The following is a 27,595-nucleotide window of genomic DNA, read 5'->3' as shown; positions in this document are numbered from 1 at the left end:
GATTTCCCGAACTCCAGTTTACTACACTATACTGACCAGCAATATCAAAAGGTGCCAGCAGAATTATGAAACCCAGGAGAGGTTAACCTAACAGCAACCAAAAGAATCACCTACCTACAATTTCCTTTTCCAGGAGGTGTACCATAAAACAGGCACACTTTGCATCCTCTATACAGAACACATTTCCTCCATATTTTCCAATAGAAACACCTCTATCCTGAGAAGTCTGAGAGTTGAGGGGGTTAGCACATGTACATACAACACTTAAACTACTCCTCGCTGCTGTTTTGTAGATGATGGAAAAACAGATTCCTTAGTGCTTCTGTGGTCACCCAGTAGCACTGCAAAAGCAGTATTGCCGTTGCTAGTAAAAGATCACAGGCCTTACGCTAACTTTACCTTCTGCTGGCATTGCAAGACTCTAGTCTTGGCCTATTAGGCTTGTTGTGAGCTTGTTAAGAACTCAAAAACGGAGCTTGGTATCAGGTTTCTCTTGTCACAATGCAGAGTTTATGTTTGGGATAATAGCTAAGGTCTTGAAAACATGGACACAGGACTATAAAAAAAAATCACTGATGGTCCATTACTAGTCACTGAAATAGCTTAAACTTTGAGAGCTGGGCAAAGACTGCTTTACACATAACAAGAAAAAAGGAGCTAAGCATGAAAAACCCAGATGAACCAACAGAGTAAGGCATCTGGCATGGCTTGGAAAAGAACATTCTCAGGCATTGTGCAGTAGGCCAGGGGGCAGATGCCAAAGGCTAAGAACAGTCTAGAAATACAAAACTTCTTATGAAAAAGCAAAATTTTGATTGGGAGTGGCATAATCATTGCAGGAATCATCACTGCAGGACCACTGTGGGACTGCCACAGTTACAAGTATGCCTCTTTCTGTCCCTGTCTTCTTGGACTCTTTTCTCTCCCTGCCTGCTCCAATAGCATCAGCTTTCCCTCTCTTCCACCTACCTAATTCTTCAAGGATCTTTTGACCGGTCAGCTAACTATCCAGGGCTACATGCAGCTTTTTGTTAGTTATTTTTCTCTAAAGATAGTTCAAAAGAATGTATGCACGTTGCCTTAATTCTGTTGATAAACTTATGAGAGAAAATAAGAAACAAAGTGGTACCTTTATCCTTTTCTCTAGAGGCATGTTCATAGTAAGCTGTCATTCTTAGCAATTAAAATTATTTACTTAAGTCCAATCACTAAACAAAAATGTTAAAAAGGTAAAATGTAAACATGCAGGCAATCCAGGTTTCACAGCCAATTTCTGTGAAAGAAAATGACCTTGGACAGGATGCATAGTTCCGCTTGCAAAAGCAGTCCATAACTGCTACAGGGTAAAAGACCATCATCATTGCAACATCTGGTAGGAACATGAGGCCTTGAGAAAGGCTTGTATCCATGAGACCTGTATCCATTGTAGGTAGCAAGTCTAAAAGATGTTAGTCTATAGAGAATAAGGGAGTCTATAGAGAAAATCCAGCAGAATTCTAGTACTGTACTGGAGCAGAAATAGAAGCCTATGTGGAAACAGTAAGAAAAAATCACTAGACAGTTGTTGGCTTTTGTAATCAAGAGATGTCATCTAGGAAAGCAGGACTACTGGTTTGGGTATGCCTGCCTAAAAAGAAAAAAATAATTCTCTTCTCTTAGGAAGCAAATCTAGGGGGTTACTAAAAAGGACTTCTATAAGAAAAGTTTCAGATGTAAAGCATAAAAAAGGTGAAGATCAACATGTCTGCTCGGCTCTTTAGATATGCGGAAATCAAAATGGAAACACAGAAAAGGTAGATGCAAGTACTTGCTATTTTGAATTAAGATAAAGACAAGGCACAGGCAAGGAAGCATAAAAGCTAAAGTGTAAAAATGAATTTACGGTTAGCAAGGAACACAAATTGCAACAACAAATATGCTTCATATTAAAAGCAAGAAGAAAGGAAATATAGGACCTTAATGGGAAAGAAGCAATATGCTCTATGGAAGATTGAAATACTCAGTTCCTTTTGTGTACTGCCTTCATAAAAATGGTGATGTCTGATCACAAACTGATACGTATTAAGTCTGTAGGGCCTGAGGGTAAACTAAATTTAGTGCATCCTTAGAGAGCTAGATGAACAATCCGTGAATTATCACTGATCATTTCTGCAAACAGATTAAATTGGAGGTTAGAGAATACCAGAGGGTTGTGATGGGGAAAGCAGAAAATATATCTTTTAAAAGGGCCAAAAAAGATGATCCAGGGAATCTGTATACCAGTGAAATTTCCATTCCTACATAAGCATTAAAACCAATTATTAAAAAGACTACTTATAAGCATCCAGAAGATATGAAAGCTGTAAAACAAGTGCTAACATGAATCTGCCAAGAACACGCTTTCGTCAAAACAATACAATTTCCTCCTCTAACTGAACAGCTTGCCTAATGGGCACAGCAATAGATATTAACTCTGAATTATAGCAAAGCTTAGCAAAATGTTTTGGTGCTATCCCATGCTACATTTCCGTTAGCGACCTCTGGAAAATTAATTATATCAGGGCAATGTGGTTCAAAACTAAAACTCAGTGTCCATATTAACATTTTATTATCAAAGTGGAAAACAAGTGGTTATAATTCATTTAATTGCTAGCTTAGAAAACATAGTAGAATATACCCACATGGAATTTGCAAAGGCTAAGTTAAGTCAAAAGCACTTTGTAAGCCAAAAATTAGAAGTCAGAATCAGCTTGATAATTGGAGAAATTGTTTAAAAATCAACAAGACATAAAATTGCAAAATAATGGAAGAAATCAAACAGAGAAATACAAAATGGGAAAAGAACAGCTAGGCAGCAACACAGTGAGAACAGATTTGGTGATTACATTATTGCAAACTAAATTTGTATCAACCCTGTGATACTGTGGGGAAAAAAAAAACACCTCAAAAGTATGCATTTTCAACCTGCATCAGTCTAATAAAATATTCACTGTTCTTATAAAACAAGTTTGCCTTGTTGTTATCCTTAGATGATAGAAGAGTTAATTCAAGCACTAAATTTTCACAAATACATTCTTAGACTCCTGGAAAGTGCATACCAAGCGTGGGAAAAAAAATCACGCATTCTTCTAGAGAAATCTATTTACTTGCCTGTAGCATTCCTGTTAATTCTGATCTCTATGTACCTTACACGTAAATAGTAAATTACTATTTTGAAAATTTGTCCTTGGATATTCATAAGAAAATATTTTTAAATAAAATTTTATCTACATTTTCCTCAGCCATAACCATTTCAATATAATATTTAATCATTTAATATTTGAATATACTAAAATATTTACACTTTCTGTTTCTTAATGCATACTTACTTTTCACATTCTCTATCATGTTTTAATGGTTGTAGCAAGTAAGATTAGGAAGCATTCCTTATGTGTTTAAATAAACAACCATTGACATAAAAATCAAAGCTTAAAATTAATATAGCAGATTCTAATTAGCAGAACAGAAATCTACTGTAATAGGGCTTTTCTCAAATCAAGGTATATTAATTGATATATAGTAGCACAATATCCTGTTCTGAGTCTTACCATTAATTACTGGGGTATAAACAACAATTCCAACCAAATTAGGATCAGATACAGTTGTGTCCAGAATAAGGCCACCAATACTGAAAGACAAATTACAATATTTAGAACAAGGCAAGTAAGTGCATTAATTAGTATTTTAAAACTTTCTTTAGCAATCTGTCTCAGAACATCTTCAAGCCGCAATTTTCTTCTCAATTCATCTTTCTCCCCACCTCATTATCTCAGCTCAAACTAACATCGCTGTAGTTATTTATATATTAAAATCGACTTCTTGTATAACAAAGCCCATAGAATTTCAGCCAATCACTCCAATTTTAAGACTCATAACTTTCTTTGGATTAAATAACCTCTTAGACCAGTGTATAATCTTGATTGGAAACTGCAGGAGATTAATAGCTCACCATTTCCTCCATTTGATATGGCACGCTTCTGCTCAGTTGTTGCCACAGACCACTGCTGGCTCCCTCACTCATTCCCACCTGTGACTCAACTTTGTAACTTCCTCATTTTAGGAAGATTAAAGTTTATTCACACTCTACATTCTAGAGGCTCCTTAAACGTTTCTTTTAAGTACAATCAGGTGTTAAATAAGAGATATAGAGACACAGGATGACTATCAAGATGAAGCAAGACAAATAGACTTACCTGCTTATAACCATGGCAGTTATAACAGGCTCCCATCCTGAATGGAGAACAGTTCTGGTAGCTGGGTGTTTGGCAGCTATGACAATCCCCATCGGAGTCAGAACCAAAAAAAAGGCACCAACCAAGGGAGATATATAGTAATATGTCTCTAAAATAATAATACAGGGAAAAAAAATTATTTTATTTTCAAGACAGTCTTATATGTTTTTTCCCTAATTTAGAACTCTAAAATAAATTATGATCTACATCATGCAATTGAGGAATTTTAATACGCTTTATCACTACTGTTCCTAAAGTTTCAACTACAGCACTAAACAATATGGTTAACATGTGCCATCTGCGATCACTGTCTCCCATCTTCTCAAGGATAGAACTATCTGCACAAAGAAGGAATTTTGAAGAGGATTTTTGTATGATGCTTTATGATAAAAATGTGGAATACGAAATGTTATTTTGCAACATAGCTACAAAAAAAAAAGGAAACTGAATATACTGAAAATGCATTTTGTTTATACAGAAATTCATAGCATATGTACACCTCCTTTTTTACAAAGCACAGATAATATGGTAATCTTCCCAGAAATAGCATATCTAAAATAAGGCAAGCACAATGTGTAATAGTGAGGCACATATATCTGTAGCTCAGTTGCTTTATAACCAGTCTGAGTCTGAAAATTCAGTCACAATTCTGCTTCTTGCACCTATCCATCAGAATTACATCATATTTCATAGGAACACAACTGCAAACACCAGTGAGTATCATCATAAAGCCAAATTTATAATGCAAACAGCTGCCTCCATAGAAAGAATACTATTTTTTTCAGATTACTTTATAATCCCATCCACACAGAAGCTATTACAGTGATCCAAGACTTCCTAATTCAACAGTAAGGTAAATACTGTTAAAAAAAATGGAAAATTTATTCTAATGGTAAATATATAGGGACAAAAACTATACAAACATTCTACTTTTACATATATTTAGTTTTACAAGAAATGTGGTCATATATTTAATATTGAATACATTTTGTCTAAACATTCAGAATTTGGACAAGTCTTAATGCAAAATATATCTTAAATTAACAGGTTGAAGTAGCTAATGTAGAACACACAAACACTTTACCAAAGAAGAATATTTAGTATATTAAAAAGCATTCTTATCCATGTATTGTGGTTTATTACAAAGGCTGCAAATTCAAGCAATTACTACTTTGATGTTATCTTGGTGGAGCTAAAATTACTCCTGGAAGAATTGCTGTCGAGTTTTTAGAAGTTACTATCCTTCTGCATTAATTGGGAACAACCTCTGCAGCAGAGCCAGCAGAAAAGATAGTAAGATACCTTTCACTGGGCAAGCTAAAAGTAGAAAGCTATTAGAATGAGAATGAGACAAAGTCCAAAAGAGAAATAACTTTTTTCCTTTCCTTATCTAACCATTCTATAGTATATTATCTTCTTCTTCCTTTGTGGTGTCTTTTTTTCCTCCTTTCTCCTCTTTCTGTGGAGGTGGGCCTAATGTAAAGAGTTCTTACTCAAAAGAGTACAAACATAACATGATTGATGCCTTTATTTGATATAGTTTTTTTTTATCAAACCTAATAAAAAAGACAAAAATGTACTGATGTAAAGTTCTGAAACTACTTACTGCCCAGGTAAATGGATCCTTCCCTCCACGTGCAATGAAGAAAGGTCCCTGTGTGCACTAAAACTGGTCACATGGAAAGCCATCATTTATTCTACATCTGTCTATTTAAAATTTTGAAACTTGTCTCCTTTTCTCCTCTTTTTTCCTCCCTTCTCTTTTTTTTTTCCCCTTCAAGATATACACCATACTGTATCCCTGCTACTTTTTCTTTCTCCCTCTCTGTTCCTCTCATAGGGAACCAAGGTGAGGCATTGGCATGTATCAGATGCCCAATAACTGATTTAAAGGTCAGAAGGAGAGAATAGCTCTAATGTAGAATATTTAGTAAAACACAAAAGGGCACAAAATAAGTTCCAAGTCTTTGCCATATTTTTGAAGACATTGACAATTTTATTAAAAGGCAGCGTCTGCTCAGCAAAGATCCTCTGTTACAAACAAACATTGAACAGCAAAATACAGATGCAACAGTGAGCAGCACCCTAATTAATCACTACTTTTTTTTAATTCTTTCACTTGCACGTTAACAATTAGCCCACTATACTCTTTATTACAGTACTTCTACCGACACAGAAAAGGAAATTAAAGTTCAAAAAATGTACGCCTTTTACAACAATTTTTTTTTCAATCCCACTAACAACTAAAGAACTTGTTGGAATGTGTTCATGAAAAAAGGGAGAGTATTTAGCTATCTGCACCAGTCTCCAAGCTTGGACAGCTAGTCCAAGAATGCAGTCCTAGAATTACAAAAGAACATTAAAAATAAGTAAAGTATATCATATAATTCCTTTCTTCTGGAGAGGACAAAAAAAAAGGACACATAGATAAAACTTAGTTCAGCAAATGAACAATGAACACTAACCAATAATTATTTAATAGGTAACTTCTACATAAATAATAACTACATAAAATATAAAATATACACACACATGTCATCCCACCACAGAAATGTTTTGCAAGAAGTTTTTAAAAAAGGAAAAAAAAATGAGAAAACAGCCTCGCTAGAGTATAATGATTCATGAATTATAACCAAAATAAATATAATTTATATCTGCAGTGCAACAGGACCATTTCAGAAATCAGCAAGTAGCCAGAAGCAAGGGCAGCTTTACAAATCTTAGAAAACATGACTAACCCATGGCTAATTATCAAAACTTTCACTAGTTGAATTCAATATATTTTAAGTCAGTTAACAGCAGCTAGAGGAAAAAAGGAAACATGCATCCATAAAATGACACAAGCTGTCATTTTTACAGCAAACAAAGCAAAAACTAGATGAACTTTCAGGAGGGTGAGTATGTGTTTTACAGCAATAAAACCAAAGTGCATAGTGTTATAAAAGTCAATGACATGAAACAAAATGCAACCAGTGGTTTTGTTACACTAAGATAGGACTTTCAAGACTACTCAGCAATGACTTAGCTTTGTTCATCTGAATCAACAGCAAGTGAGAGGTGTTAATTTTTTGGCCTTATTGTTCAACGTTTTAGTATGTATAAATGTCTTAATTTCACCATGGAGAAAAGTACAGAGAAAACTTACAAAATAGGTTTAATGCCCAAGTCCTTTAAATGGAGTTGGATATAAAATCCATTATAAAAGCTACTCCATTGTTGCAATACTGTCATAAGTTTCTTCTTCAAAAGAACAAAAGCCAGGAGTGGCTCTCAGGAGCGAGGGATCTCCAAGGACAGGACAGTCAGAGCTTAGATTCTTTTTTAAAAAACCTTCTGCTATGATAATACACTAGCACTTCATTGGGATTCTTTATTCTAAAGTGCTAGAGGGAATGATGAATAAAGAAATAAATAGGCCACCAACCATCCCCATGCTCCTAAACAAGGAGAAAATCAGGTATACATATTCATCTGTTTACGAACTTTAGACCAGACAACTGAAATTCACCCTGTCCAGGTTTTTTTAAGGTAAAGATGATGTAAAAATTAAGGTAAGGCAATTGCTCCCTACCAGAATTTCCAATTCTACTGCCGATCTATTAAGCTGAATTAAAAATAGAACTACAGAAGCAATTAATAGTTTAGAATTATATTACAGAATCTGTCACAAGTGAGCAATGATAGACTTCAGTTACCTACAGGACCAGTAAAACTACTCCAGTCTAACTCTTGGCAACAGAGTGCAGGACTGGTTCTTTTACCTATGGAAGATTCTACTTGTAGAACACCTTACTACAAGAATCTAAAAAGACGTTAACCTTGAGTTGCAGCTTTTAAGGAAGAGTGGGCAATCTTCCTTGTCATATTTAATTCACAGAATAAGAAAATGTATTCTTTAATAGCTGGAGAATGGGAAGAGAGAACAAATGCCTCGTCTTTTAGGGCTCACTTCACTCCATTTTTGATAGATTTATAGCAGGTAGCTTACATGGTAAAAGGAATCTTGTTCAGCCTGGCTCTTCTATAGAATTTGTACCATCCTACAGTGGAAGATCAACTCCTAAAAGCACTCAACTCTTCAATGAAGTCATGACTGTGACCTTAAATTAAAAAAGGAAGGAAAGAAAAGGAAAAAGACAAGGTTCTCAACTGAGTCCTTACTGATCTTCACTTACTTTAAGCCCTCATGCTTAAGTAGACAGTGATATTGTACGGGGTTTGCGTGGCAAGGTTTTGGTACTGGTGAGGCTACAGTGAGGAAGCTGCTAGAATCTTCTCCTATGTTCAATAGAGTCAATGCCAGCCAGCTCGAAGAAGGACCTGCTGCTGGCAAGGCTGAGCCCATCAGCAATGGTGGTAGCATCTCTGTGATAACATAGTTAAGAAAGGGGAAAAAAACTCCATAAGGGCAATCACAGCTGAAGAGAGGAGTGAGAACATGAGTGACACAACTCTACAGACAGCAAGGTCAGTGAAGGAGAAGGAGGAGATGCTCCAGGTGCTGGAGCAGAGATTCCCCTGCAGCCTGTGGGGAAAACCATGGTGAGGAAGGCTGTTCCTCTGAAGCCTATGGGGGTTAATGGTAGAGTAGAGATCCACCTGCAGCCCACAGAGGATCCCATGCCGGAGCAGGTGGATGCCTGAAAGAAGCTGTGACCCCATGGGAAGCCCATGCTGGAGCAGGCTCCTGGCAAGATCTATCGACCCATGGAGACAGGAGTGCATGCTGGAGCAGGTTTGCTGGCAGGACTTGTGACCCTGTGGGGGACCCACACTGGAGCAGTTTGTTCCTGAAGGACTGCACCCTGTGGAAGGGACTCATGCTGGAGCAGTTCATGAAGAACTGTAGCCCATGGGAAGGACTCACATTGGAGAGGCTCGTGGAGAACTGTCTCCTGTGGGAGAGACCCAGCGCTGGAGCAGGGGAAGAGTGTGAGGAATTCTCCCCCTGAGAAAGGAGTGTCAGAGACAATCTGTGATGAACTGACTGCAACCCCCATTCCCTGTCTCCCTGTGCCACTGTGGGGGAGGAGGTAGAGAAAATCAGGAGTAAAGCTAAGCCCAGGAAGAAGGGAGGGGTGGGGGGAAGGTGTTTTACGATTTAGTTTTTATTTCTCATTATCCTACTCTGATTTGATTGGTAAAAAATTAAATGAATTTTCCCAAGTCAAGTCTGTTTTATCCATGATGGTAATTGCTGAATGATCTCCCTGTTCTTACCTCAACCCATGAGCCCTTTGTTACATTTCCTCTCTCCTGCCAGCTGAGAAGGGGGAGTGATAGAGTGGCTTTGGCAGGTGCAAGCCAACAGTGCAAGCTCCAGCAGGAATTAGAGGTAAATTTGCAATATACTACTTCAAAATAACTGGTAGGAACCTGAAAATAATAATGTGAATCACTCAATTTGTTTCCTCAACTCAGATGCAACATGCACAAGAGAGAAATGCATATATTTGTTACATTCTGTAAGAAGAAAACAAAGTTTCAAATGAAGTCTTCAGAAAGTTACTGACAAAGACAAACAAGGACCTCCACGTTTAATATACTGGGTCTTCCTATTCCAGAGCATTCCCCGGGTTCTGTTTGAGGGACAGGAGCCGGGACGCAGCGACGGTCCTGGGGAGCCCTCTAGTGCTCGTCCCCGCTATTTAACAACGATTCACAGATACAGTTCTTTTTAGGGAGTTGTTAAAGACAGAAAGAACTGTTACCGTTTTACTATTTAAATCCTCACGTCTGATAGCTTTGCCATTATTTTTAAAGCACTCAAATGAACTTTTAAGAAATTATATATGATGGAGGCCAAACAAGATGTTTGATTTGACCCTAGCCTAGGTAAGAACGCGACGGTCCTTTCCTCTGCCTCTTTAGAGTATGTCATGAAGCATCTTCTCAAGCCAAAGGCTGAGCACAGGCGTACAGCTCTGTTCCAGACAAGCAGAAAGCTTGTACATAAATAATTTCCCCCTTCCCGTTTTGCTATCTGAAAACAACTTTTCCCCTGCCAAAAGAAGCCAGAACCTTACACTTTGTTTCAGTACATTGGAGTAGTTAGGCTAGTAAATCACAGGGGAAAATAGTTCAGAATGCAGTTCAGAGGTGAATCCCACCTGCTTCATTACTAGCCCATAAACTGTGGGTTTCTTTATAACATTCCCACTGTGATTGTTATTCCAGCATTAAGAAAGCAAGGAAATGACAAACAGAACATAAGAACATCTGTGCTGGGTGAGGCCAAAGGTCTCATCTAGTCCAGTATCCTGTGTCTGACTATGGTTAACAGTTCAGGCTTGTGGAAAGAAGAAAAGAAAATGACAAGTTTAGAGTGATGCTTCTTTTGGTGTGCTCTGCCAGCTTCTGCTGCTGTTTGCCTCAGGGATTTATCACTCAAGTTTCTGTCTGCATCTGTCTGTTCAATACTCCTCAATGGATTCTTCTCTGATTAATTTATCCAAATATTTTTCTAAAATCACTTTGGTCCTCTTAATACATCATGGCAGTAAGTTCCATATCTCAATCATGTATTGTGTAAAAAAGTTTCTTTAACTTTTTTTTTTAGCCTGTTGCCTAATCATTTTCTGAATGTTTATTCCCTGCCATTCACAACTTTATATACCTCTCCTGAGCTGAAGCTACTCCATACTTTTATTCCTTGATACTATTTCATAGTTCAAATACATGCATCTTGGAAACCACACATTTCCAAGGGTTCTGTGATATGTTCTCACTTTAGAAAGACTCTCTGTTTCCTAACAGAAAAAAATACAAAGACATTGAAAAAAAATATAAAGAGCAGAAGCAGCTGTTTTAGCAGTAACACATAATTACACATATCACCAAAAGAGAAGTATTTCCAGAAGACCATATAGAAAGAAAATGAGGAGTAACTCTTAGCTGACAGCTGTAAAAGTAGCAAAGGACCAGTTCAAACTGGCACCACTTCCTTTTTTCATTCCTCTGAGATACATTAGGCCATCTGCAACTAGAGATGTAAATTTCTGAAAATGGGTGAAAGGAAGAAAGGAGTCCAAGGTTCTTTCCTCATCTTCTTTTTGGGGTTGAGTGGTTTTTGTTTGGTTCTTTTAGATTAAAAAAAAAACAATGTTTTAGGAGAAACTGAAATATTAGTACTAATTAATTACTCCTTTAAAAAAAAAGAAATATATTATCTGTAATTTATATGAAGCATAGGAAGCAGTACTGGATATAGTCACAAAATAATGTATGTTTTTTATTTACAAATGACAAATGTAGCTACTATTAAAATCCAGCTACTATTAAAATACCAGCACATGTAACTAAGTTTTGCCTGTGGCCACAATTAAAAAAAAAAATGGAAAGGAGTAGAGGAAACTGTTTAAAAACAGTAAGACTCAGAAGTAATGATTTACTGTCTTTGAGTCACATGGGTTCAACTTAAGCACTTATATAGAGAACATTACAAAGCAAATACATAAGAAACTAATATTTGTAAGGGAAAAAATTAGGAAACAAATGAAAAATCACTGGCGTATTCATGACAATGTAGTTTACAAAGCAAAATTTTAAAAAACAAAATGAAGTTTGACCTATAGGGTACAAGTTCCTAAGAAGCTTCATTTGAAGCTTCATTACAAGTTCCTAAGTAACTTCATTACTAGTTAACATTTAAAGCCTGAAGACTAGCATTAATTATTATAAATCAGACACGGTCCTGACTAGAATAATTTTAATCATAACTCTAGCCCCAAATCTAATCTCAGTGTTAACACAAATTTTGCAACCTCTTTCAACTCCATATCTACCCAGATAGCTAGTATATGCCAATAATCCTAGCTAACTCTCTCCTAGCTAACTCCCTTCCATCTACCTGGCATACCAACTTCCCTGGCACTTGATTAACTAGCATAAACCCTAATTTGAACAGAATTCCAATCAAACATACCAATTGTTGGGACCTGAAACCTATTTTAAGCAGAATAACCTGACGTTCCAGTCTAGTAAGACTTTCGGGCACAGCAATAGATCCAGACAAACAGTCTCTAATGAGCTAAATTCCAATTATTATCACAGTCCTAGCATTAGCTAGACACCAAATTTCATGAGAATAGAGGCTTCCTCTCTGATCTTCTCATCATAAGAAAAGAAAGAAAAAAAAGTTAAAAAAATCCTTACTAATTTTCTTCTCACTTAAATCTATAAACTTCCTTAAAAGAAGTATCTAAAGGAAGTATTTGTTATCAGATAACTATAAGTTATTATAACATAATATAGACTATTTGAATAAATTTATGAAATAAACAATACAATTTTTTTAAAAAATATAGACAATATTAAAAATGGCTGTATTGCACACTGATACATTTAAGCCAACATCACGCCAACACTTTCTAAATATGAAAAAGCAAATACTGAAAATATAAAATCATCAGTTGAAAACTAAGAAGCAAAATGGTAAGTCACACCAAGGTAGCTTGAGTCTTATTAGATACCTTTCCTGACTGATGTTGTAATGTTTACACAGAACAGCTCAAATTTTTACATAAAAAGGCTTGAACGATGAGCATAGATGTACAGAATATACGTGGTGATATCAACATGTCTGGTAAAACAATTATATACAACACAAAATTTGGCCTGTGGTATACTATACTATAATTGTCTACAATTATGTCTTTTAAAACACAGTATATCTTAAATAGTTTCTAAGGAAGGAGTCAGTTGCAGCAATAATTTAATTCTAAATGTTTTTCTGAACATTCTTCTCCTCCTATGAGAAGATGTTTTCACATTTTTTGTTTCCTCATGGGGGAGGATGAAGAAACAGGAAGAAAAAGAGTGATTGTTGAGTTCCTCATTCTTGTTTTCCAAGCTGACACCTCCTTTGTGACAATCAAGCATTTCATTACATCAGCCACTATCCGAGCATGCTTCTAATAATAAAAATTATAAGCATATTCATTTTTAGCAGACACTGTGATGATGAACCTTCTTCAGTGGTCTGCTCCTTTAAGAGGGTATAATTTAGACAGTACAGGTCTTATAAATCAGGAAAACAGTTTCAAAGGGGCTGTAGAAACATGCAAATAACTGGTAGAAGAGAAGAATTGCAGACTGAAAAAAATAACCATTCATAAGAAAATTAGCTTGGTGCTGTTTATGTGTAATTCACCTGTTCACAGCTATTAGTGAGAAAATAAGCAAACTAAAAAACTGTCATCAAGAAGCCAGACAGAATTCATGCATGAAGTAGGATTAGATCATTGCCCTCTGTAGCCACCAGTCAGAGAAGGCCTCTCCTTTGCTGCTTAGCTGTTCAGAGTGGTTTACATTTTTTCGTCTTTCATGGCAGAACTGCTGTTCTGAAGAAAGCTACAGCTAAATCAGCAGATTTATGTTTGAAATAAAGTCATCAAATTTATAAGACAAAACAAAACAAAGAAAACAGAAGAGAGAAGGGCAATTTTTTGGAGAAGCTCAAAGTGGTTACTTCGCTTACTGAAAAGTAGAAAGAAATGCTGGTAAAATCAAGCATAGGCGCACGGAACAGGAGGGAGACAAGGAAGTGTCACACTGTGAGGGAAACGAGATAGGAAATGGCTAAGGAAACTGGATTTGGAAGCTGGATTAGGGAAGATGAGGAAACAAGAAGGTATTGCAATGGGAGCTGGAAAGCGCTTGGAAGAAATCAGAAGGAAACTCACAACAGTCTTTGTGTAACTCATTTAAAAGTCAGCAATCACAAAGCACAAATTTATCAAAACTAAGCTTCACTTCTTTGAATACGTGCTTGTTGTAGGCTTGCTGTTGTTACTCAAATTACTTAAATTATTTTTATTTTGATTTCTGGGCATAGCTGCAGCTCAACATATATTTGAACGATGTCTCAAACCACACCCTAACAAAAAAAAAATTCTCATTGCAGAACTCCTCTCCTAGCAGTTTATCAAGATAGCCAGTTCAGCTCCTTCCCCTTAGTTCAAGGGGAAAACAATTCAAAAGGGCTCTGCAAAGCAAATATTTGATTTAGGGATGGGCATTCAAGAAAACTTGGAGGAAGATAGCTTCCCTCCCCCTAAAAGAAAGCAGAGTAAATTCAGCAACTACATTCTAATCCACGTGTAGATTGACTGTGATACTGTGAGAGTCTTTCAGATATTAGTAGATTGTGCCAAGATTGTGGTTAGTGACTTCTATCATCTTAAAAATATTAAAAAAAAAATATCATGGCATAATATTGCAACCCAAGATTTATCATTCCACAGTATAAATGTTGACAAAAAAGTCAGTCAAACAAAAAGGTTTTCTAAATCTTGCCCTCCCTGCCTACTCCCCACCCTCCTAACCCAAAAGAGGTTCCTAGGGAGACATAGACACTTGGAAACATACTTACCAAGGCAAGTATAAAGACCCTGACTTATCCATGCTAGTATAGCAAGAGTGATAAGATCTCCAAAACTTGCTGCTATAGGAGTTGCAACGTTGTCAGGATTAATACCAGTCTTCTTTGATCCAACAATAACTCCAACCATTATTATACCTAGATTCAACAAAGACGACAGTACAGTAACCATATCTACTGTTGTAACTCCACAGAAAATTCAAAGATGACGATAGTTTCAAACTTGATAAATATGAAGTCAGTGCTTTTGTCCCAGGCTGATCGTTCTTCCCATCTGACTGATGTATTTTTAAGTTTTAGCCATTTTCATAATGAGGTTACATATTAAAAAAAATACAGTAAGCACACTAAAAGACACAAAACAAGAATCTTCTGTACAATGAACTATTTTGCTTATGATTAAAATTAGAGCTACCGAAATTGTAAATCAGCCATTTTGTGAAGACAAAAAATATGCAGTGTATTATTTCTGCACCCTATTAACTTTAGCTGACTGAAATTTAAATTACACTAGGCTGAAAACCACATGAGACTAAATACTTTGACATCTGTTATTGTGCAAGATTTCCAGTCATGGACTTAGCACCAAACATCAAGAAGCTACATCACATATTAAAAACAAGACAACATATAAAAATATGACTTGCTACACAGTTAAAAAATTTTGAATTACGGATGTTGATTTCTACTTTTTTCCTATAAGCAGCAACACTAACTATTTACGAGGCATTTCCCTGCAGAATGAAAGTGGCTGCTAAAAATAAAATTCACATTGTTATTACGTCTTCTTTGGTATGACTGCAGTAATTTCCCTCTCATTGTATAATACACATAATAACTTCTATTGTGCATAGTCTCCTTTACGTTATTTTAAAGAATTTTTGAAAAAATGGTATGATAATTTTCATGTATTTTAGCAATATTATGTATTGTAGGCTATGCTAGGACTTCACTTCCAGAGAAACTGCCTAAAGAGTTACACTCCATTAAATTCCCAAAAGAAAGAACTGTAGGATCCTGTAGGATCACAATATTTCAGAAGCACCTGTTTCACATGTAGGAGGATGAAGCTTAGAAAGCAATTTCTTTTGCTGGCTCATCACCAAATAACAGCAAAAGTTTCTCTTCATGCCCAGATTATATATGAGAAGTGGAAAAAGTGCACTCATATTCTCCATTTCTCTTGCTGCTCTTAATTCTGTGCATGATCAAATTAAATGGCTCTGTAGCCACTAAAAAAAGTGTGTGCTCTTAATTCCACACAAAACTTTGACAGTTTTGTAACTTTCACATAAGCAAGCATATCAAATTAGTAAAAAAAAAAGGAAGTTAAACATTTTACTTCACTTACTATTATTAAGACTACCAACTATGTATTTTCATTAAGAATATGTCACAAGTAGAGGTAGGTTTTTTTCCCCTCTCATGTCCATTAAGTAACGTCTTTTATGGTTAAATGTTTCCTGACAACTAGGAAGAGAAGATTAAATTCATCATGCCATACAGCTCCAGACAGACATTGGCACTGTTTGTAGAGGCAGATTTGAAGTTGGCCCAAATCCTTCACGTAACAAGCCAATTCGTTCACTTCAGATACAAAGCAGAGCACAAACTAACATCCAAGCAGCATGGACAGCCAGGGAGTTTGGATTCAGCTGAGCTAACATCCAGGCTCACTTGAGCTTAATTACAAATAAGTTCTACCTGTTTAGCACTAAAAATACATTTTGTACATTAGTGATTATAGAAAGCAGGGGAAAAAAGTTATCCATCATATTAGGTAAAATCTAAAAAACATTCTTATTGTTTTAGATATGCTCAGGAGGTCATGTAAACCAAACCTTTTGAAAAAATACGAAGGAGAGGAATGCAATACGCAGGCCTGCATGGAAATTGCAAAAGGGCATCCTATCCTCAGCTGTGCTTCAGATGTATTATGCCTTATAGGAATTAAATTTTTAAGGAATAGCAACAGAATATACATTCAGCATCCACAGAAAGCTAAATAACTGTAAAAAGTAACATATATACTCCTTTTACCTTGTAAAAGAGAAGCTATGAAGGCAGTTGCTACACTGCTAGAACAAAGAAGGACTGAATGATCAAAGCGGTATTTGCCCTCTGGAATCCAGCCCAATATAACCGCTGCCACTGCTGCCAGAAAACCAACTACCGTTGCCTGAACCTGGAAAAGAAAAATATGGTGAACAGTTCTTAAAATAATTGATAGACTTATGAGGACTACAGGATCAGCTTCTGTTATTCTTTCCTCCTATCTACATTTATTTGCAAGGTGTAAAGGGAGCATGCTCATTCGTTTTGTAGTGATGATGATAACCTTGGATGATCAAGAAGAAAAATCTTATGCCAGCAGAAAAGGCTTTATCAGCATTTCAGAGACTCAAGAATAACAAAAGTAAAATGAGAGGAAAGGGCTGAGGATTAACCAGTAACCAAAGCTGAAATGTCTAAAGAGGCTCCTAAGGCCACCTAAAACAGTGAAGTCACAGTACAAACATTTCATCTATTTTTTGAGCATGCTGTATTATAACATATGAACATGAAATAGTTATTAATCTTAAGAAATAGTTGCTTTGGAGAACAATCATTCCTCAAATGACCCAGCTATTTAAAATATTGTTTATTGTTCAAAAGCTCCAGCACGTAATTCCTTTAAACATTGAATCCAATGCAAATATAGTACTGAAAATATTTGAGATGTTAAATTTAAAAGGTTTTGCCAAACCTGAAATTTTTCTTTAATCATCCTCAGATCCTCTCTCAGAAAAACTAAAAAAGAAATAGCCTTGGTACAGTCACAAAGAATACTTTATCTCTTCTGATAAATATAAGCTTATATTGTTTTAGAGAAGAACTACACCGTTCAAAAAAAAATTAGTCATGCAAACATTGTATGTGAAGTATAAACCAGTGTAGTAGAGCTAGTTTCCCATTAACACTGTACATCTCCATACTTACCAATGTTTGTAATGGACTTTTTCAATAAGTGCACGCTTACAAGAATTATTCAAATAAGTCCAACATATTTACCTGTTTTAAGGCCAAATTGCCAATTATTAGGTTCCATTTCTCAATGGGAGAATCCATTTTTCCAATATTTACCTATCAAATCGACAAAAGAATTTCAGATAATTAGGTTTAAAAACGTATTACTTGAAAATGTACTAACAAGACAGAAACCCACAAATCACTCAACTCATAGAAAAAAATGAAAGACATTTTGAAAGCAAGTTAAAACCAAGCTATACTTTTTTTCAAGTTAAGCATTGCTGTTTATTTTAAACTGTACTTAACAGTATCTATCCAAAAGTTGTTAAACTTGATGCAGTTTTACATAGTAACTTATTTAACATTAGCTTACTGTGCAAGATACACTAGCCACCTTACATTGCAGGAACGTCCAAGAACCACCAGTGAGTAGATCAGTGGCTGGAAGGGAAATTCATCGGTGTGGAGTCACTTTTGACTGAATTTGTTTCTACAGCCCTTGTGTAGATACATGTGTGTGGACACACACTCTCTCATGCAAGTAAGTTAATTGATTGCAACAAAACTACCAGCATAGAGAAACTACAAGTGCTTACAGAAGATCAGAAACCACAACTAATACAGTTTAGTATTCTAACTTTTCATTTATACAATGAAGCTAGAGACTTATGATGCTGTAAATTATATAAGTCCAGTCTAAGGCAATAACTGGAAAGACAGAAAAGAAATTATTCTAAGAAATTAAAAAGTATGTACGTACTCTTTAATGACATATTTCCTACTTTTACTTATTGAGTTAGAGGACAAGATCTGAAGAACAGCATGTACCAATGCAGTACTGACTATATTTAAAATAACTTCCTTTTTGTGATAACTGAACAATTTTTTACATGTTGAGCCGAAATTTTAGTGCTTTTTACCATAGAATACTAATTTATAAGGTAATATACTTCTCAAAATAAACAAAGTCTTAATGTGTATTGATACACATTAAGATAATACCTTTTGATAATTTCTTTCCAGTTGGTTTTACTTTAATTTCTTTTCCACATTGTTCCATTTTGTGATAGTTGTGACTTGCGAGGAACAAAGTATTAAAAGAAATGCTAACTCAAAAACTTAGAAATATAATAAGAAACTTTATCTCAAACTATAGTATAAATATTTTACAGCATTCAACGTACAAAACTCCACAAATACATGCATTAAATTTAAATATTACAGCAATATTTAAGGAATTGCAGATAAGGATCTCCTTTGAATCCTTCTTAAATATATATGCTAAATGAATGACACGGCAGGTTATGTAGAGCTTCACTCTTTTACTCCTTTGAAGAATTTTTTGAAAACTATCCAAAACATCCCTGTTAAAAAAAGTCATCTTTGCAAAATGTTTAATCCAGCCTAAAAGTGAGCTGCTGTCAAATGGCATAGTTCTCCTCTCCCCTAATATCAGCTATACATTCGTACATTCGTGTTTTCTTTCTTGAAGCAGATCCATCAACTCCATGAGTGAGTTCATGGCAACATAAATTTGCTTTCTAGTTTGATGGAAAACACTTTCTTCAGGTAGCAAAAAGGAGTTATCTTCTACAAAATTATCTGATCCATGCAACCATGTAATCATCCACAAATGCTCTCAGGGCATGGAAGGGAGAAAAAGAGCAGGACGACTCTTTTCAGCTGCAGATTTCATAAAGTAAGATCAAGTTTATTGTGATACTGTGGACTAGATGGACCTAAACAAAAAGTTTGTGAAGTCATACTGATAATGCCTAACCCTGATAACACACAGTCAAAACAAGAGTCTGCGTGTAAGTTTACAGGGATGACTGGATGAGTGGTGTTTCAGTGTCAGTTTGTGTTTCTTTATTTAACTTCCTCTCAAAAAAAAAGGAATAGGGAGAAAACGCAATGGTGTGAACTGAGACAATGAGAGTGACTCAAACTACAGAACAAAGCCGAAGAATACAAAACACACAACATAATTATTGTGCTTGAATTGGCAGTTGACCTAAGCACACCTCACACAGCTACGCCAGCACAGCAGTAGCGGGAGGGAGAATGGTTTACAGTAACACTAACACCAAAGAGAAGTACAAGCTACGCCATGAGGTAGATTAAAAATCCAGTCTTGAGACACATTTAGCGAAATGACTGATTCTAAAGTGGATGGGAGATTGTGAGCGACCAGTAACAAGCAGCAAAAACAGGAACTTGAGCAACAAGATGAATGATCAGGCAAAACTTGAAACCAGATATGTTATGGATAACAGAAACTTGCTAACAAGACATTACTTTTTGGCTGACTACATAATTACAATGGAGTAAAGATAATTAGTTTACAGCCCCAAGAGCACAGACTTGTCTACAAATTCAGATGCAATTATAAGCTAATGGAGCAAAAAAGGTATGAACTAGCTCCAATGCTGAACTCATGTTAGAAATTTCCTCCTCAAAGGTAAAGCTATTTACAGGGGCTCAGTCTTGCATTTATTGTAAAGACAGTATCTGGTGGGGCGCGAGCTACTGCAAATTTAGGTCAGAGAAAGGAAGATTCATCACACAATGGCCCCCAAATAACTTCAGATATGCCCTGAAATAATATACTCCTTCAGTTTGCACTTAGAATGAGGAAGACAGGACCAAAGATTGGATGGCTAAAGAGAGTAGGGGTCAATTAAATCAATATGAAGAGTGCAAAAGTCAGCATAACCTCTTTCATGGAGGTCTGGGAGAATTGGTATATAAATTGCAGGTCCAGTAGCAAGCTTTTTGATTAAATTCTCCAGTAAGGAATGATACATCATGACACAGCACCTGTTTTTAAAACCTAGGAGAAGCAGAGCAATCAAGGCAACTGACCTGGAGTTTAAATTCATATCAGGCAACTAAGCCCAAGTTGTATATGTAACATGTTTCCAAAGGGTTTTGTTTTTGTTTTTAAACTAACAATTAGAAACAGTACTGAATTCTTGTGTATTTGTTTGCCTTTGCAGTAGCACTCAAGGACATGAGGCTGGCTATCCACCAGCTCACGGAGCTGTGCACGTTGTAACTGGTGCTGAGCATGAAAAGATACATAAGAGAGAGTTTGAAGGTTCTTTGCAAGATAGAAGCCATTTTTTCTGGTTTTTTTTTCACATATAAAAACTAAATATAATCTTGTTAGCATTATCTTGATGATGAATGATCTTATTTTGTACAACATTGTTCTCTTAAACCTCCACTGTATTGTACATATGTGCATACACACACACACACACTCTGCAACATTTACTGATGAGCTCTTCACGAGCTAGAACAAATTAGAGTCACTATTGGCAGAGGAGAGAATGTTCATGGAACCATAACAAGCCTCTAACTCGTTCCGGTGAAGGATGTCCAATGAAACTATGATATGACTAAGGAAGTCCTGGAAAGTATTTCAATCACCTGTGTAACTCAGTCCAGGATCTGCCATGATTCTTGAAGAAAACAGTTCATACAAGGAAATTAGAGACAACAGCAAACAAGCAAACAAATAACGAAAAAAAATACAATAAGAAGTCTGTTGATGCAAAGCTGGGAAATAACTTGGTGCCAGTGGTGCCGTGACTGTGACTTCAGGCAATGCCAAAGAAACTGAAGCTCTCACACGCCACATAGCATTGTCTAAAGATACGTGCACTTCACTGACCTCTTTGTAGCTAGTTAATTAACCTTCATGGTGGAAGGACATGAACAGAGCCAACTAACACGATTTGGCCAAGACAGACATACAACAATTTCTGGTACTGGGGAGGAAGCCTTCACGGCATGCTTGAGTAAAAACCTTTGAAGCATCAGCTGATTTATGTCTTGGTGAGACTTGATGACAGTGGTAAGTTGCACTGGTAACACTCCTCAAACTAAGCCCTCTCAGATTGGGCTGTTAAGTTTGAGTCTTGGGAGGAGCTTGGCCTCCAAATGGACAAATTGGCTCTGAAAAATCATGTTCAAGACATCTACAGATCATGTTATCACACATTTAATGGGATACTCTTAAGAATGCCCTTTTGGGCTAAGAGGGAGTGGCCTGAATCTCATGATGTCAACTTTAGTTAACCATTGAATATGCAGCCAGTGTTGTGGAAACTCCAGTATCCTCCTTCAGTGTGTGTGAGGGAGATCAACTCCTTGACTTTTGACAGTTGGTGAATAACATGAACTGAGGTCAGGATTCCCAGTGCAGAAAAAGGGTCTGCATGATCCTTTTCCAAATGGGCCCTGAAACCTGCGAGGTTCCCAAATGAGATGGCATTGGTGAAGATGGGGAAATCGGTCATTGGTGAGCCCAGAGAAGAAGTTTGGGAGTCATGATCTGGCAAAGGTTATAAGCTCAATTGAGACAAAAAAACAACAATCCCATTAACTGAAGCAGAAGTGGTGGAGCTGATCCTGACCCGCTTTTTTAAAGCCTTCAGTAAGATCTTGGACTTGGTGTATTTTTAACTGTGCAATACAAGCACTTTCAGTCCTCAGGCCATGAACTATACCAGTCAGGAACAAATCAAGCAATGGGTCAAAATGAAAAAAAAGTAAGATAAAAGGCAAAAGTATTCATGCCGGACAGTAAAGACAGTAAGGCTTAAACACAAAATAGTGTTAAGAAACAGTAAAAATACTCAGAAAAGTAAGAGCATTAAAATTAAACAGAATATAAGACTGAATAGTTCAGGCTGCCATTGACAAGGATACAACAAAGCATGTCAATTCTTACTTATGAAAGAATGGGTACAGGGCAAAAGTAATCAATTTCTATAATGGCATGACACAAGCAAACCTTTGCAGGACTGCTAAGGCTATTTCCATCACGATGTGCATTTGGGCAATAACTCAATATAAGGTGGCAATGAAATTTATTAATGACAGGAAACTGGGAGACCTTGTCAATACAAAGCATTGTAATATCGTACAAAAACCGGCTGACCTAGAGGATTACAGCAACGAAAACAGATGAAAGTCAACAATAGAAATGCAAGGTCATGCACTTATGGACCAATAAGATGGGAGTGACAGTTGGAAATAACCACTAGAAGGAGAAATACTAGGACACAGTCATTGATCATAATTCAGACCTCACAGATTTCGACTGTGAGGCCTAAATCTGACACTGCAAGAAAAATAAATACATATAAACCTAGAAAGTTTCAAGAACAATTTTGGAGAAGACTAGGGAAGTGCTATACTAGAAAGCCATAGTAAAGTCTCATGTGCAGTTATATACACCTTTGACCAAACATTTTCCAGAAAGATTCATTCAAGCAGGAACAGGCAGAGAGTGGGGGTCTTGTGGGAGAAAGGAAAAATTGTCTTGCAAAGCAGAAACACTGCATTAGGCAGTGTCTTACAGAGAGACTCAGTTCAGGTACCAGAAATTGTTTAGCCATATTATGAGAACATTCTGTTCCCTATAGTTATTCACACACACACAAAAAAGCTGTGTGGTAAGGTAATCTGGCTGGCTTAAGCTAGAAAAGGGAAGGAATGGAACATCCCCTGAGATGTAGAAAAGAACTATGACAAATATAGTCAAGAAAGAAGACAGAAAAAACGTAGTTATGCTGTTATATTGTTCACACACACACACAAATAAGCAGATCTCCAAAACTACACCACAGCAAAAAACGAACAAAATTATTTAGTCAGAAAGCTACAGAAGAGTTTCTTATAGTTTGATCAACAAAGGTCTGGAGTAGCAATGTTAGCTTATTTTGGTGCCACACAAGTGGTATTTAGAAAAATGTGTCCAAAATGTACACATTTTGTTAGTCTATTAAATCCCATCAAGGCCAAAAGATCTGTCAACCTTACAGAATACACATGTAAATCTCAAAAATCTACTTTATCTGTTCTGAATGTTAACTCAGAATAGACGAAAGAAGTAAAATTTTGCTGTGTGGAGATTAGAAGAGGGTCACCTTTTTAACTTTGCCAAGTTAATAACAGATTTAAAGAGTCCCCTAACAGCCAGATTAAGCCATAAATATAAAACATTTGTGTTCCAAAGATTTGCTTTCATTTCGAAATATTTACAACATATATCTGAAGAGCAAAGGGGATAAGAAAGTTACTTACAGCAGTTGACAACCGGGATGCCAAGGTCATTTCCAAATTTCCTTTGAGACCAAGAAGTGCAGGAACCAAGATAAAAACTTCAGTAACATTCTTGAACACATCCCAATGCTATCAAAAGGATAGAAGGGGAAACATTCAACTAAAAAATTCTCTTTAGACCATCCGCAAAGTATTAAAAAAATTCTGTAACTCATAAGTTAAGCCTCTAAAAAAAAAGAATCAATCTTTTTATATTAGACCTGAAGATCTAAGGCCAGAACTGCTATCTATCTAGATAAAACAGATTTATGACTGCATATTACTACTTCAAAGATGAGAATACCAAAAGTAAGAGATACAAAACTTGGCCTTAAAACAAACCTGTTTAATAAAAGATGTCATCAATTTCAAGTCTTTTTTTTTTTTCATTACTTTGAAACAGTACCAGGTGTTATGACTGCTCTTGAATTCTGCTCTAATTATTATCAATAATATTTTCATCTTTTCCCTTCCAGCTGTGTAGAAACCTCACAAAAAATCAGCAAGGAATTAGTTGTCAAATTAACAGAGCCTGCAAGTGAAAAAAGCTTCTCTTTATTCGTTTACTTCTAAGTGTGAAATTTAGAAGAGTACAGTTTTCAAAATCCAAACTTTATAAAGCAAACAAAATCTCCTGTAATTTTTTTGTGAACTGCATTCTCAGCACAGAAATGTGCTACTTTGTATGTCTGTCAATCCATGTATTTAATTCGTAATCATTAACCAACTTTAACTAAACTAACAAAACCATAAATTTTGTTTGCATTCAGGGATTTGCAATCATTTAAATTATTATTTTAATTAAAATTAAAAGATTCAATTCTCAAATGTAAGCAAGATTCTGAGAATTTCCTATATGTGAAGTTACATATGTATTTACTACTGGGAAAGAATAGCCATGAAATGATTTGTAAAAAACAAGCTTAGAATACTTTGTTGTCTTCAAATTTTCATTTTCAAAACATGTTCTGTCACATTTCAAAATCCTGCTTTACTGACATCACAGTTTAATGCTTATTTTAAGATGAAAAAGTACTGACACTAGCTATTTATTTTTGCCTTTGTGTCACATCTCTCTCATTCATGCTGAGCTGGACTGGGAAACTAATCAAGATGAAAAGTAATACGGAAGGAAAAATCAAGACATATCTCAGTCCAGCTCAAAAACTAGACATACAAACACTTAATGCTCCCTCAAGGGAAGAAAAGCAAGGTAAAACATTTGATTAGAAGCCAGCAGTGGCAGTAGGCACAACTGCCTCTTTTGGCTGATCATTATGCTGTATCACGAAGTAAATCATATATTAACAGTGTAAAAACAAAGCATCTGTACAAAGAATGACTAGTAAAGATGTAAATGAACAAAGGGCAAGATTGGTGTAAAACAGTGCAAGGAAGCAGTAAAGATTGCATGTCGATTTTTATTTTCCTTTTTCTTGATGTACAAAAGTGTCTTTTCATTGCAATTGACTGAAGTCCAAGCTTCCTTTACACTCAAGATTCTGAATGACAAAGATGGTTACCTCTTACTCCTCTTTAAATTCACTTTGTAAACCCTTAAGCGTAGCTAAAGAAAACCCTAATGCTGAATGAAACAAACCAAAAGAAAAGAAAAAAAAACCAGACTAATTTCTTTACTGTCTTTGCTTTTGAATACTGTGGTTATTTCAAATTTTTGAATAATGTTTTGTGAATCTACTCATACAGGAAGAGAGAATCCATGAGATATGTATTTATAAGAAATTTTGATTTTTAAAAAAAAAAAAAACAAAAATTAGGTAGGAAATAAAAGTAAATATAGCCTTCAAAATGAAAAAAAAAAAAGAAGGTAAGAAAATAAGCTAGTTCAATAAACTTTTTTTAACTGCTAATTTCTTCAGAATTTTCTTCAAATATCACTGCAAAAAGAATTATTTCATAGGCAACTGTTACTTTTAACTCCACTAAAATGATGATATAATGATGATATAATACTCCTAAACAGGTTTTAAAAATATTATTAAACTTAAGTCTTAAAATTCAGATAAATTTCTATTTTATCTTAGTCCTGAATAACCACCATCAGTTAAACCTGCTACTGCACACCAAGATCATCTGACTTCTCTGGACCTAGTAATTCTGAGTGTTAAGTACAACTAATATTATATAAAAAAGTCACTTACATACACCTGAATATTCAAAAAAGCTCTAGATCAATTCATATGAATTTCATATAACATAGGAAGGTAATGTACATTTTCATATACCTTGTGCATTATCATGGACCAAATCTACACAGTGATTCAGAATTTGCATAGACTTGACACACACAAGGAGATGAGATAATGCAATAAATTCTTCTAATCTTTTTAAACTCTTTAAACTCTTACGTATTGCGGCATCATGGTTAATTACAACTCCCGCTTGACTATGTATACGTTTATTAGTGTCAACAAAACTTTGAACCATTATTATATTTCCATACTTAGCTAAAGCAGAAGGTAACAGTTCAATTCACCAGATCACTGTGGCGAAGCAACAGCGCTTACCAAGACTTGAATTAAACATTAAACTTCCAATTAAACATTGGAACTGTTTAAGATGAAGTTTGAGGGAAAGAAGTTCATAGTAGCACAACCATATACAGATCTAATTGATCAATATTGTAAATATCTACTATATCGCGTGTTAGAATTATAAACCCCACAAACTACCTGTTAAAAAAACATCTTTCAAAGCAAACACCAACCTGAACAATATCCAAAACCATGCCAGCAGAAACAGTTCCAAATCCTGCTAGCAAAAAAGGTACGAGTATCTGTAATGCCATAATACTACTAGATTCTTTGGGTTGTTTTCTACTTCCTTCCACAATGACATCTTCATTACTGTCACTAGATAGGTTGTCTTCCTGCAACATGGCATCTGTTTCTGAAGTGTCCATTCCATCACAGTAATTATAACTGGTAAAATCATCATATTTCGGGCTACAGCTAGATGGGCTGTGTCCATTACTACCATGAAAACTTGGTTCTGAGAAGTGATGGTACTCTGTGTGCTGTTCTGACCTAACATTAAAATTGTGTCCTGCTGGTGGTAGTCCATCTTGCCAGACACCGTTGACTTTTTTGTGTCTTTCATCCTGGTTTATTTGGTAAACAACAGGAACCATACTCAAAAGCAGTCTTAAAAATTTATCAGACTGAATTGTATTAAGATTTATGGTCCAGTTTACAAAACCTTCTCTGTCATGAACTTTGCTATTTGTTTTGGAGATGGTAGATCTGCCTTTACAGTTAGTCATAGTGCTACAGAAGTGCAGGTTGAAAAGCACTTTGTTCTTCAGACGTCAGTGAAGAAATCTTGTAGATGAGCCATCAAGTACCACACTTGATGATTTTAAAACAGATAAATCAAAATGATCCTTTTTTGCATGCAAAAATGCTTTTTCTTTGATCTCAGATCTTCAACAATTCCATAAGCAAGACTGCATCTGCAAAAAAGTAAAAAGTATATATTCAAGCTTTAAAGTATTTTAACTCTACAGAAGACACAAGATACCGGTTTAAATTTTCAGATCGCCCAGTATCTTTTCAAAGCAAGTATTTGTAGAAACACCAATCTCCTCCAATCTTCAACTTCCTAAGTTGAAAGAAATTACAAGATAAAAAAGGAAAGTTGGCGGCTGAGGAAGTTTCACAAACCAGTGTACTTTCCAGCGAAAGAAAGCGACAGCAATGCAGACTGTAATTGAATTGACTTGGACCTAGCTTTTGCCTTTTTAAAGCCCAGGAAGTCGAAGTCTTCAGACAGATACTGTGTGTAACCCTAGACTTCCAGTGGCCTTGAAAGCAGAAGG

The 27,595-nt window shown here is 35.8% G+C and overlaps 1 protein-coding gene across 2 annotated transcripts in view; it reads right to left on the bottom strand.

Annotated features, from left to right (window-relative positions):
- Positions 1 to 27,040, bottom strand: part of SLC41A2 (solute carrier family 41 member 2) — a 48,208-nt gene extending 21,168 nt beyond the window's left edge. Inside the window, exons 1-7 of one of the 2 annotated variants that reach the window (XM_009985474.2) lie at positions 26,486 to 27,040; positions 23,740 to 23,847; positions 17,683 to 17,754; positions 16,672 to 16,816; positions 14,623 to 14,769; positions 4,212 to 4,359; positions 3,567 to 3,646 (exon numbers count right to left, since the gene is read on the bottom strand). In XM_009985474.2, the coding sequence (XP_009983776.1) occupies positions 3,567 to 3,646; positions 4,212 to 4,359; positions 14,623 to 14,769; positions 16,672 to 16,816; positions 17,683 to 17,754; positions 23,740 to 23,847; positions 26,486 to 27,040 (1,255 nt within the window). The remainder of the gene's footprint in view (positions 1 to 3,566; positions 3,647 to 4,211; positions 4,360 to 14,622; positions 14,770 to 16,671; positions 16,817 to 17,682; positions 17,755 to 23,739; positions 23,848 to 26,485) is intronic. The other variant, XM_086610292.1, reaches the window with a different exon arrangement.
- Positions 27,041 to 27,595: the final 555 nt, after the last annotated feature.

The sequence above is a fragment of the Tauraco erythrolophus genome, chromosome 4 (assembly GCF_009769465.1).
Source record: "Tauraco erythrolophus isolate bTauEry1 chromosome 4, bTauEry1.pri, whole genome shotgun sequence".
Taxonomy (NCBI): Eukaryota; Metazoa; Chordata; class Aves; order Musophagiformes; family Musophagidae; genus Tauraco; species Tauraco erythrolophus.
This window is presented reverse-complemented; position numbering and strand designations above follow the sequence as displayed.